Source organism: Tursiops truncatus, chromosome 1 (genome assembly GCF_011762595.2).
Source record: "Tursiops truncatus isolate mTurTru1 chromosome 1, mTurTru1.mat.Y, whole genome shotgun sequence".
Taxonomy (NCBI): Eukaryota; Metazoa; Chordata; class Mammalia; order Artiodactyla; family Delphinidae; genus Tursiops; species Tursiops truncatus.
Genome location: NC_047034.1, coordinates 116,927,349 through 116,940,983, shown reverse-complemented (window position 1 = coordinate 116,940,983; position 13,635 = coordinate 116,927,349). Strand labels below are relative to the sequence as shown.

Genomic DNA, 13,635 nt, shown 5'->3' with positions numbered 1-13,635 from the left:
CATGGTTCTGGGAGTCAACCAGAACTGGGTGGCTCTCACTTGCGGGTCTCTCCCGAGGTTGCCATCAGGAATCATCTGGAGGCTCTCTCCCCCATGTGTCTGGAAGTTGATGTTGGCTATTGGCTGGGACCTTGCCAGGGTAATAGCCAAAATAAACACGCCTGGCTTCTCCAAGTGGCTTGGGTTTCCTCAGGGCATGGTGGCTGGGTTCCAAGAGAAGTATCCTGAGAAAGAGAGCCAGGCAGATGCTGTATCACCTTTTATGGCCTAGCCTTGAAGTCACGCAGTATTATTCCGCCACATTCTATTTATTAGAATTAAGTCACTAAGGCCAGCCTATATTCAGGGAAGGGGAATTTAGACTCACACTCCTGATGAAAGTCGTGTCAAAGAAACTGCAGACACTACATACAGTAAGTGCTAATTAGATGCCCATTTAAGCATTCAACATTTTGAAAAAGCCTCAGAAGGAAAAAAAAAATGAGAACGAGAGTGTTCTATAGCCTTAAAAGGTCTAATAGAGTCAAAAATAATGCTAAATAAAGAGTGGATAACCAACAAGGACCTACTGTATAGCACAGGGAAATCTGCTCAATATTATGTAACAACCTCAATGGGAGAAGAATTTGAAAAAGAATAGATACGTGTATATGTATAACTGAATCACTTTGCTGTACACCTGAAACTAACAGAACATTGTTAATCAACTATACTCCAATATAAAATAAAAAGTTAAGAAAAAGAATGTTAAAGAGTCAATTAACCCATAAAATATGCTACCCATGGCTGTTTGTTTTACAAGTGAGTATTTGCAATCTTTTACAACCTCCTCTTTAAGAGAGAAAATTGAGCTAGTTAGTAGAAGGTGTAGATCAGCGCCTCTCCTACTTTCATGTGCGTGTGAATTACCTGGGAATCTTGTACAATGCAGATTCTGGTTCAGCAGGTCTAGGGTGGGGCCTGACATTCTGCATTTCTAGCGAGCTCCAGGGTGATGCTGCAGTTCCACAGACCACCCACTGAATAGCAAGTTAGTAGAAAGTAGTAGTAAGGGTGACTGCCTGGCTCCTGTGATCTCTCCCTTCTCTGGGAGGGACCCTACTAGACAGGAGTTTGCCACCAGAGGTCCTTATGTGCTTATAGGATTAACAAGGTTAATCAGTTCGTCCCCAAGACTTTCAGAACTGGAAATAAAGGAAGAAAGTAACTTTCCTCTCTCTTGTGATGAAGCACAGGATATCAGGCTCTGGAGTCACCAGTCACGTGAGAAAGCCAGTAAGAAAGCCAAAAGGAGACATGCAGAGAAGAATATCCAGGTGCCATGCCAGCCCCTGGTGAGGCTCACACCAGACCCCCTTCCCGCAAGTTTGTAAGATACCCTAATATTCTCCAGCAAATTCCCTTTTTTGGCCTAAATTTTTTCTAGTTGGTTTTCTATCATTTGAAACTTTAAAAGTTCTGACTAACATGGTTGGGGGAAGAGGAGGAGGTCTTCTCCTGGAAATGCAGTACCCAGTGTGACAGAAGAATAAAGAGAAATTCAGACAGGGTAATTATCCAGACATCTGGGGCCTGGGGTGAGGCTAGACTGCCCAATAATCATGCTATATTTGTTTCCAAGAGAGTGGATAAGCCATAGAGAGAAGATAATAAAAACCTAAGGCTGAGGGAAGATGGAGAAAAGCCTCAGCCTACCGAAAATGGAAAAACCGAAAAGAGAGGCAAGAGAACCTGTGGATTGAAACTGTCTGACAGCGTTGAAAGTGAAAAGAAACTGTTACCTCAAAATGACAACTGCTGAAAACCAAAGGGGACAGGAGCACCAAGGCTAATGGTTCTTTAAAGAGTAACCTGAGTGGAGGTTAAAAACAAGAGCTAGGTAGAGCCCTGCCCAGCAAAGAACAAAAGGCTGAACCTCTCCCATGTGCCAGGTATTGTATGATGTGCTTTACATTTATGACCTTATTTAATGACCCCGAAGAAAGTGACCTACATTGCTACTGCCAGCTGTCCCTGAGATTCTAGCACAGTCAGAGCTGGTACTTCCATCATGAGAAGAGGGTCATATCATACGAGCCCGGTAAACTCTGGGTATACACATCGGGCACATCTGAAAGTCCTCTCAAGTCTCTGAGGCTGCAAGCAGCCCAAGTGGAACAAGAATGACAGTGACCACCTTTCCAAGTGTGGAGTAAACGGATTTTTAATAATGAGTTTCTTGGTCACACCTTCATCTATATCAATCCCGTTATTCAAGGGTCTACTCAGTTAATTTATAACAAATATTTCATAGCACATTTCCGAAACAGTAAAATTTTGCACTAAAAGGAAAAAGACCGGTTATTACTAAGGTGTGTTGTCCATGAACTGAAAGACTTTCACATTTACGCATCAGGTACATGAGCAGGTAAATGCACTCAGGCAGGAAATGTCACGGTGAAGTAATGGGGCTGATTCCAGAAAGTGAAATGGAGACTGATCTCATTTTACAGCCATACCTTGTGGTATGTTTATAAAATATTTCTTTCATAAGTTAAAACAGTATATCTGCTATAGATGAATTTAATTTTGGTAAAATCAATGAAAAGAAGTTCTATGTTAATGCACCATTTATTGTAAACGTTCCAGAAACACATAAGTCAAAATTTCAAATTATGATTCCCACAGTAACTGTAACTCTGCTGTACAACATACATAAGGTAAGAAATGTTATCAACATATACCATAGTAGAAAATACTCAGTAAGCAGAAACAAGCTGAGTTATGCTTGTTGTGGGAATCATCATTTTCAACTAGCTGAGGATATCTGAAAATTGAAACCATAAATGCATGCATTATTTTTTGTATTTAATTCCAATTTTTCTTGATCCAATTTAATCAGCTTTGCTTCCAAACTACATTTCCCTTTCATAAACTGTAAATGAATGTCTTTCATAATTTTAAAATCCACATCATTTGGTTTCTTTTTCTCAGGCAGGCTGCCTTTGCAGAACGGCATCATTATGCCCTGTCCCTCCCCCAAAAGGTCAGGACATGTCTGCTGGGATCCATTTATCTATATTCCTTGTCTCCCTGAAGGGACAAGGAATATAGAAGACACTGCAGGGGAGGAGAAAAAGAACACCGAAGAGAATGGGAATCACACCGAGTAGCTTAGAAAGGTAAATAAGTGGGACCCTGGCACCATTAACTTCCCCGCTGGTATCTTCCTAGGCAGAAAAAAGAAAAACAACACCACCAAATATTCACAATTTCCAAAGTGTGTAGTCATATCATTAGCTCATCTGATCCTTACGATAACACTGTGAGAAAGGCAAAAGGAAAACACCTTTCAGTTGTTCAGCTCTTTGTGGCTCAAGGAAAATATATTTAGGATGTGCTTTTATGTTATCATTTAAAGTCTGGGCCATTTAATTACACTTACGATATTACCCAGTTAACATATGCAGAGGATTTATTTATTACTGAAGGCAGAATATACTTTATGTAAAAAGATTATGGTTATGAGCTAAACCTTTAACATATTTCAAGCTTTTTGCTTTAACTATATTCTGAAAATTCAATAATGAAACAGAAAGAAATAGTTGCCCTATGAAATTTGTCTGGAATAAAATTAATACTGTATATTATACCCAGTATTACTTTTCCCAGTTTGGTTTTAACTAAGAAAGGCACCTTCTACAATCTCTGAAGAGGAATCCTTTTACTTTCCAGTAGTCTTTACCATCAGGGTATGTTTCATTATACTCAAACTAAATGACTTTGGCTCAAGAACAATCATATTTCCTTTACTACTCTAAGTAGCTCCCGGCCACCAGAGTGTCCATGACCTTATGTAAGTGTTTACATGGTCAACCTTTTTTTGTCTCTTAGCACTACTACAATCCAGTTATTCGAATTTAAGTTTGTTTTTCCCCCTTTCTATGTACAAAAAGATGCTTCTCCATATAATCAGATAAAAATTGTCCTTCTTCTTTTATCTAGTGCAGCAATAAAAAGATCAATTAAAATGAAGATTCAGAGCTGGCAAAAAGCCTCAATGTCATTTGTTCTAATCTGAGAGATAACACAGTTAATCCTTTGCCTGTGAAAAGCATGACCATTTTGCATATAATTAAAGGGTAATATTTTAAGTGCTAAAAGGAAAACAGAGTCTAAGGACTATTAATTTTAAGAGGTTTTATTGTAGAGGAAGGGTTGTCTTCTGAATGTTTCCTACAATTTACAAAACATATTTTCATAGTGAATAAAGATTAGCACGAAGTTCCTGGATAAAACAGATAAAATACAAAAAAGTATCCCATGGGACATGAATACTCAACTTTCACTTTTTTTTACCGCTTATATGTGAAAAAGCAATATCTGGGGCTGATAGCAAAGCACAATCTCAATACCATTTACAGTTACGAGATAGACATGAAGATGGCTGGCAAGATGAAAAAAATCAGTGATGGGGATATAAGCTCTTGCATCTTGTCAGAGACCAGAAAAGAGCTTACTGCCTTATGTGATACATCAGTCAGACACGAAGACAGGGCCACAAGCATGAATTTTTCCTACAGTCCATCCGTTTTACGGGATTGTCCCAGAAAAAGTGTAGATCCAGCCAGTGGGCAAGGTTTACCTTAAACAGAATGAAACAACATCTCTTTCAGCGTGGAAACAGAAGAGGAGGTGATCAATTCTAGAGGAGCACAGAATGCTTAGAAATGAAAAGTGATTAGGTTTGTTTCTCTTGAGCAATCAATATGTGAAATTCCGCAAGATCTTAAATTTTCCAGATAAACTGACAGTAAATAAGGTCCTGGAGACTGTCAGTACCACAGATTAAGAAACTGATTATTCATCTCTACTTATCATTTTAGCTGCAGAATTCCAAGAATAGCTGACAAAATATTAACACATTAAAGAATGAACCAAAAGAAAATTTGGGGAACAAAGTAAGTGGTCTAATTATAGAAGAATGTTAAAAAAATTACTGTACATTCATGAAATGGATAGTGTGCAGCCGTTCACGTGTTCTTGAAGAATATCCAAGGAGAGGGAAGGGGTTGACAACATACTGCAAGATGACAAGTAAGGTTATAAAATGGTATGTTCTATATGCTCTCTATTTTAGAAAAAAAGTATGAAAAAGACTGGGAGAACATATACAAAAATACTAACAAAGTTTCCCTTGCTAGTGAGAATTCAATGTCTTCACATTTTTTTCTTTTCCAAATGAAAAGGGGATAAAACAAGGGGAAATTCTTATTTTCAAAAAGAGTCAGTGAGTGTATTCTGATCTCTTTGTCCCAATATTCTAATAATACAAAATGAAAAACAAATATATTTAGTGTCATTTAGCACTTGCATTAACAATTATTTCTGAGTTATAAAACCAATAGTTCTTTCAAATTTAGCTTCCTTATACTTTCTGCCAAATCACACAAGAGCAATGTATTTTTAAAAATATACTGACATGCCGCATAGCACAGGGATATCAGCTCGGTGCTTTGTGACCGCCTGGAGGGGTGGGATAGGGAGGGTGGGAGGGAGACGCAAGAGGGAAGATATATGGGAACATAAGTATATGTATAACTGATTCACTTTGTTATAAAGCAGAAACTAACACACCATTGTAAAGCAATTATACTCCAATAAAGATGTTAAAATATATATATATATATATAGACATGAACTTTTATCCAAGGTTGTAGTCTTCCACGTAGTGTTCTTCATACATCATCGCATCTAGAAAATGAACTTCATATGCTTGATTCCATAAGTTTTGAAGAAAACCATGATAATGAGCGCCCACAATCCCAGAATAAAACCCCCAGGAGGATGCCAATCTTTCAGCTTTGGTTTCTGCAAAACAAGGATGACATTATAAATTTAACAACAGGTAAATAAGTCAACAAATAAATAAATAAATAAAGATAAAATAAATACTGATGGAAAATGGGAAATTCACAGGTTGTACTTTCAGGGGGAGTAATTTAGACAAATTAAATGTACTGTCAGCCTTCCCTATCTGCAGGTTCCACACACAGATTCAACCAAATATGGAATGAAAATATTGGGGAAAAAAATTCCAGAAAGTTCCAAAAAGCAATTTTAAATTTGACACACACCAGAAACTATTTACACAGGATTTACATTATATTTACAACTATTTACATAGCGCTTACATTGTATTAGGTATTATAAGTAATCTAGAGATGATTTAAAGTGTCTAGGGAGGACGTCTTAGGTTATATGCGAACACTACACCATTTTATATAAGGGACTTGAGCATCCACGGACTTTGGTATCTGCAGGGGTCCTGGAACCAGTCCTGGAGGACTGTATTTGGAAAGCAACAATGGTAAAGACTTGAAACAGGGTAAATATCTCAAAGTGGTTCTTACAAAGATCAGTTTCAAATGACATTTTGTTCCCTCAGAGGGGCCTTCCTTGACTACCCTATCCAACATGTCTTTTCACCCAAGTTATTCAGTAGCCTAACAGTCCTTTTCACTTTGAATTTATATAGTCATTAGTTTGTTTTACTTGTCTCTCCTATTAGAGGATGACTGTCTATGAGGGTCATCTTGTTATAGTCCTAGCACCTACCTGCCACAGTGCCTGGCATATAGGAGACACTACATTATACCGAGTAAGTTGGTGGAACAACAATGCTACCTGATTCCATTTATTCAGATATTCAACAAATATTTGGGGGGCCAGTGAGTTTGGTCATATTACTCCCTTGAGGTTGAATGCTCCTTATTCTATTCTTCCTATTCAAAGCTCACTAACTCAAATGCCAACTCCTCCAGATTTTCCTGGATGATAAATTCTTTTCTTTGAATCTGCAGCCCCTTCTACTTTTACTCCTACCTACTATTATAGTTACCTTTATCATTTATCTCCCTGAAAACTTCCAGGGACAAGGTCTGGCTGAGTCCATTTTACATGCCCTTCTCCATTCCTTAACCTTCAACATCCAGCCAAGTGTCTTGTGTGTTTCTTTGGCCAGCAAAGAAAGGCAGACCAGTCTTCCCCATTTAGTTGTCATTTCAACAGCTACATTATGACCCTGAAACTGAAGGTCTGTGACTATGATCTCTTTATGAGTTCTACTTCCTGAATTACTAGCCAAGATTGTAAGGACAGTTATAAGAATCCTATTTTAGAATAGACAAAAGTGAAAAGAAACTGTAATCTGAAATTTGCTTTAGTCACCATGTAAACTAGATCCCAGAAAGGCTCATAAATCTCTTAGAGGTTTCCACATCTTATACTTTGGTTTTCCCCTACATAAGCAGGACACCTAATGCTCTTCACTCAATCCTCAAATCATCACATGGAAAGGAAGGAAGGAGGGAGGGAGGCTGTTATCATTTCTTGTCAGGATTACTGAAATAGTTTCCTAACTAGTTTCTCTTCCTCCAAGGTTCCCTCTTTTCCATCTGTCAACCATAGCGCTGCTAGACACATCTTTCTAAAATACAAATATATATCTGTATAATATATACTTGCCATACATAATGTATGCATTTAGGTAATGTTTGCCTTGAGCATATATTACTTTTGTTATTTAAGAAATTAAATAAATAATTTAAAACCAAGGCATGTTGTGGTGTGGTTCAAAGAGCATGGGATTTAGCAACATCTGCCTTGGATTCAAAGTTTAGTTTTAATGCTTAAAGCCTGCCAAGCCACTACGCCACTCTGAATTTCTGAATCTGTAAAATTAGGGCATAGTAACACATACCGCCTAGGAATGAATAAATGCGTAGTTACTGCAATGACGTAGTTTTGAAAACGTATCCTATAATTCCACGTTCCTACCTAGAAAAGTAATAATATGAAACTCAAAGTACTTTTTAGATGACTTTCATCTGTGTTTGCCAGTTATGAGGAAGAATGTTTGAAAAAAAATATGATTTTTAAAATTCTAATTTGTATAACTTTCATCAATTCAAAATTAACTTATCAAACTAACAGAAGAGAAATCCACCTTAATATTTTCATCGGGATCAATAAGCTAGAGTTTTAGGAGTTTTCAAATGCTTAATATGAACTGAACTGACAATGTTGTTTACAGTGGTTACATTCCACTCTCACTGCCATGTCTACTCTCACCCTCCACCACTCATTCCAGAAAACTCCCCAAACACCCCAAGGATTAAGCCCAATGTTTCCTCATGTTACTTTCTACTCAAGTCTACAATGGCTTCTGATCATGTGTGATGACGATGATGACAAAAGTACCTTCCCTCTAGTATCTTACAAGATGATAAGCTCAGTGGTTCTCAAACCATTTCAGATGGTTTATAAGCTCTTGGAACATTGTGCAACATTGTGAAAAATCTTAATTCCAGTAGAAAATCTATAATAATTAATATAAAACATAGTTATATTAAAGATAGGTAATGTAAGTATCATAAGCATGTGACATGAAAAAACAAGTGAGTGAACTAAACATGATTAACTATTGCTCAGTTTTTGTCCTGTTTATTTTCTACTAGTCAAACATTGGTAGTTCATACCACTACGTCTTAAACTTAGCAGTCAGAAATAGTTGCCAGAGATAAGACAACTATAGCTCCTTTAGAAGTAACTATCATTTCCTCAAAGATAAGCTATTTCGATCTGTTATTCCAAAAACTGTTTCAGAGAATTCTGGAGGCACTGCTTCCTGATCCTTCAGCCAAACATGTCCCATATTTAGACCACTGATGCCCAGGAGAGGACAAGAGAGAAAAGCAAAGTGCTAGAGCTGTGGTTTGCCAACAGCAAACTTTGAAGGCAATAATGGAGGACTAGGAAATATGTTATTACTCCAAAATTATTATGGAGTGATGCATTTATTCATATTACAACACTGTACAAGCTAACAAAAGTAGCAAATCTCACCCTTTAAAAAACTATTATTTGTGGTTGCTATATTTTTTATTGGATATTCATTACATATATTTGATTAACAAAAAATGGAAAATGAATTATTAATTAAATACAGTTTGGACTCTTAGCTTAGCATGGCATCCACGTAGAGACCTGCCAGTGCAGCTGCTCCCATCTTCTCAGGAAAGGCACAGAAAAAGGCACAGAAAGAGACAAGGGTTCACTCTACCAAAATGAATTTAACCTCTGATAAGAACCCTCAATTTCACTATCTGTAAGTCCAGAAACCAGGTCTAGAAACAAATTAATGGTGGCCCAGTTTTCTGAATAGTACACAGAGTACAAAGGATTGCTTTGCTCTGTGAAACACAGTAATTCTGTCAGCTGAGAAAGGGACTTTAGCTCTCTCCCTTTTTCTGCCTGCTGTTTAAGAGAAGCAGTGTTGCCATAGTAGAGGATGGCTTTATGAGGCAGCCAGAGTAGTGCGACTCATTCCCAACTGACCAGTGGCACACTTCTTTCTACATCCATTTAAGTACAATTCCTAGTAAAGAGCATGTGAGAAGGTAGGGTTTACTGCATCTAAGAATGGTTTACTGCATCTGAGAAGGTTCAATATCCAAATGAAAATCTCTGCAAAGAAGGGAAAATACATGAAAAATTCTTTTAATAACATATGTTAAGAAATATGGTTTTTCCACATACTTCACCTTTTTAAACTGTCCAAAAACCAGGCATACATAGCATGGTGGCAGATGATCCTAGTTTAGTTTAGCAAAACCACATTTGATGACTGGTTGCCAGTCACTGGGGAATGTCTAACAACTATTCTTCAGATGAGGATCTGAAAAGGCATTCAAATCTAAGTAGACAGTGAGAAACGTCCACATGCTCTGTTGGCAAATACTAACAGAACTCTAACAAAAAGGGAAAAAAACACGGTGATGTCCATGAGTAAAAATACTCCCACACGTGAAGAAGAAATATCCTGAAGACAGAGAGAACATATCTCTGAATAGACTTAATAAAGAACCAAAAGATAATTTTAGAAAAATTTTATTTGACATGGACTTGAATAAAAATGCACAAGAAGCCAAAACCAAATGAATAGTATAAAGAGAAAAATAATACAAGGTACAAGGACAATAGGTTGAGATAAAAAGGGCACTGACACAATTTGTAACAGCAAAATTAAAATCTATATTGACAACAAAGATAGTGTCCGAAGCACATCTCTGAGTCCTTCATTCACCAAACTGTGGTAGACTGATGGCAAAAAAAATGGTCCCAATTCCCCATACTTCCCTGTGTCCATACCCTTTGGAATATGTTGCTTTATGGCAGCTCTCATCAAGAGGTAGACTCTATGTCCTTCCTCTGTGAATCAGCTGGCCTTGTGACTTCTTTTGGCCAACAGAACGGAACAAAAGCAACAGTGTCCTAATTCCAACGCTAGCTTCAAGAGGCTTTCTTTGCCTGCTTCTGCTCTCTCTTAGACCTCTGCTACTACCATGACAAAAAACCTAGGCAAGGATTCTGGAGGTACAGACACCATATGGAGAAGAACTCAAGTCTTCCAGTCAGCAACTAGCCAACTTCCAGAAGCAGAATCGCCTAACCAACCCAAGGTTGACCACAGACTCATGAGGGAGCCCAGCTAACAACAGAATTGCCCAGCTAAACTCAGCTTAAATTGCCAACCTTCAGAATTATGAGCCAAATAAATGGTTGATGCTCTAAGCTACTAAGTTTTGTAGTGGTTTGTTATCCATCAAAAGCTATGGAATATATCCACTGAGGTGACAAAAAATATAGAAGGAAAAACCCTGATCCTTTATTATCATAAGAAAATAAAGTTTCCACCTACATACTTGTAGCTTCAGGTTTCTGCAACAATGGTATATATAAAAACAGTATGAAGGGCAGCTAAGCAAGTCCTTGCTGACCATGAACTTTGTTGAAGTGAGGGAGGTCTGTCAAGATAATCCCCTTGGGTCCTCCTAGAATAAGAAATCCAGCCCCATTCACTCATCTGGGCTAAATTTCACAAAGTAATGACTTCAACAAACACCTGTCACACCTGAACAGTATGTATAGCCAGACTCTGAAGAAGTCATGCTATAGTGTCTTCTAGAGGTAAATTTTGTGAATGTTCTTTGCTACCCATCCCTCACTTTAAGGGAGCTGCAGTTATGCTCACTTCTAGCTCTCTTGTAGTCTTCTTGGAAAGAGGCTGACTCCACTTGCCACCATGCTAGGAATTGCTCCCGAGGAGATAAAGTGGGGGAATCTAGAGGCTAACTCACCTCACTTTTCTCTAGCCTTTCCCCTCCAAACTACAATCTCTCTCTTTTTTTTTTTTAACCCTGTTTTATTTATTTTTTAATTTATTTTAAATTTATTTTTGGCTGCGTTGGGTCTTCATTGCTGTGCGCACGCTTTCTCTAGTTGCGGCGAGCAGGGGCTACTCTTCCTTGAGGTGCGCAGGCTTCTCATTGCGGTGGCTTCTCTTGTTGTGGAGCACGGGCTCTAGGCGCGAGGGTTCAGTAGCTGTGGAGCGTGGGCTCCGTAGTTGTGGCGCATGGGCTTAGTTGCTCCGCAGCACGTGGGATCTTCCCAGTCCAGGGCTCGAACCCATGTCCCCTGCATTGGCAGGCGGATTCCTAACCACTGCACCACCAGGTAAGTCCCTGAAATCTCTATCTCAAGTTTAGTTCCTTTCCTTTTGAAGTTAGTTAGCAATTAGTATTAATTAGATGTTGCCCCCCCACCCAACCCTCTGCTAGAGAAATGAATATCTCCCAGAATCTTGATGTATCTTACACATGGTAAATTTGCAAAGCAATTAATCTAATCTAGGATAACTAAAGATGATTTATTTTTAACTATAATTTTATTTTCAATAGAAAGTTGACCACTGTTTTTTTTTGTGATAAAAATACTCACTATTAATATTATTAGTTAATATCACTCTGTAACTTCCAGCAATCCAGATATAACTTCATGGAAGAAGTAAATTTTCACATTTGCAGATTTTATAATTAGATACAAACAAACTCTACAAATCAACTCATAATTATTGAGAATAAAGAGTTCAGATTTAAGATAAATATAAAAAAAAATACCCTTCCAATGTGCCAGTAAAAATGAATCGGGGGCTTCCCTGGTGGCGCAGTGGTTGAGAGTCCGCCTGCCGATGCAGGGGACACGGGTTCGTGCCCTGGTCCGGGAAGATCCCACATGCCGCAGAGTGGCTGGGCCCGTGAGCCATGACTGCTGAGCCTGCGCGTCCAGAGCCTGTGCTCCGCAACGGGAGAGGCCACAACAGTAAGAGGCCCCCGTACCGCCAAAAAAAAAGAATCGGAAAACAGAAGAGAAAAAAATTCAATTCACAATAGCAGTAAAAAACATAAAATATCCAGGAATACCCACAGTACAAGATGTATGGTAAAAATCTGCATTACTCTATAGAGGGGTAAACAGTCCCAAATATCAAAAAGGATATGATAAAGCTAATCTATAATGCTGTTCTGATGCAAAATAGAAAAGATCAATGAAACAGAACAGAGAGTAGGCAATCAGCCCAGTATCCACGAATTTGGTATATTATAAAAGAACTATCACAAATCAATGGGCAAGGAAATATTCTTACTGGTGCTCTAGCAATGGATTAACATTAAAAAAAAAATCAGTTTTGTTTCTAACCCAACACTATAAATCAAAATACACTTCACATGGTTAAGAATTAGATGTAAAAATATTATATGTAAAAAAAAAAAATTTAATTACTTTTGTAAACTGGCACCCAGTTTACATCACAATGGTAGCTACTTTAATGGTACCAGTGGAGAGCAGTTACAAAGGAGCTCATTGTGGAGAGCAGAACACATGAGTCAAAGGGCCTGCAAGCTAAGGGACTGTCAGGTGGGTGGCTACTCAGGAAGGACTTCTTGGATGAGCTGGCCCTTGAACAAGGTGTCATATCTGAGTTGATGGAGAGGAGGAGACAACACCCAAACAGTGGCACATGGAGCAAAGTCACAGTTATGAGAAAAGCCAGGCAGTGGGAAGAGTGATGCTCCAGCCTAGCTAGCAGGGGGAAGGTGACAGAAGGAGATCTGCATCCGCTTTGTTCACTGCCAAACCCCCTGGCGCTTAGGGAACCCTGATGAAAGAAACGATGCAGTTTGGGAATAGCAAGCATCAGGGCCGGGAGGTTCACTCTGTGAATGTCCAGTTGCATGCTGGGATTTGAGACAATGCGATGCCTCTGGGAGTTTACCCAGCAACCACCCACAGGTGAATATGGTAAAAGGAGATCAAATGTAGGAGAATCTACACGGTAAAGGGATTTATAAGTCTAAAAGCAATAAATAGAAATAAAAAGAAAAGGTGGAGAGATTTTTAAAAGAACTTTTTGAAAGATCTGTATTTTACAAAGTGTATAAATCAAATTAAAAGGCAAATACATGGGAAAATATGACAGAAAGGGGAATAAATTCAGTACTTGAAGATCTCCCAAAAATCAGTAAAAGACACATGGATATATCAACAAATGTTACAGGGAAATGGAAATTCTCACAAAATAATAATTACAGATGGCTAATAAACACTTGAAAAAATACAATTTTTTGATCATAAAAACAAGTTAAAAGTAATATATTAACTATTTCTTCCTCTTTCGGAAGAGCGCAGGCTCCAGACGCACAGGCTCAGCGGCCATGGCTCACGGGCCTAGCCACTCCACGGCATGTGGGATCC

General features: G+C 38.4%; 1 protein-coding gene across 1 annotated transcript in view; it reads right to left on the bottom strand.

The window, feature by feature from the left end:
- Window positions 1–4,164: 4,164 nt before the first annotated feature.
- PIGK (phosphatidylinositol glycan anchor biosynthesis class K) overlaps window positions 4,165–13,635 on the bottom strand; it is a 135,531-nt gene continuing 126,060 nt past the window's right edge. The window contains exon 11 of the mRNA XM_019919992.3: window positions 4,165–5,850. Coding sequence (XP_019775551.1) covers window positions 5,734–5,850 — 117 coding nt within the window. The 3' untranslated portion in view covers window positions 4,165–5,733. The remainder of the gene's footprint in view (window positions 5,851–13,635) is intronic.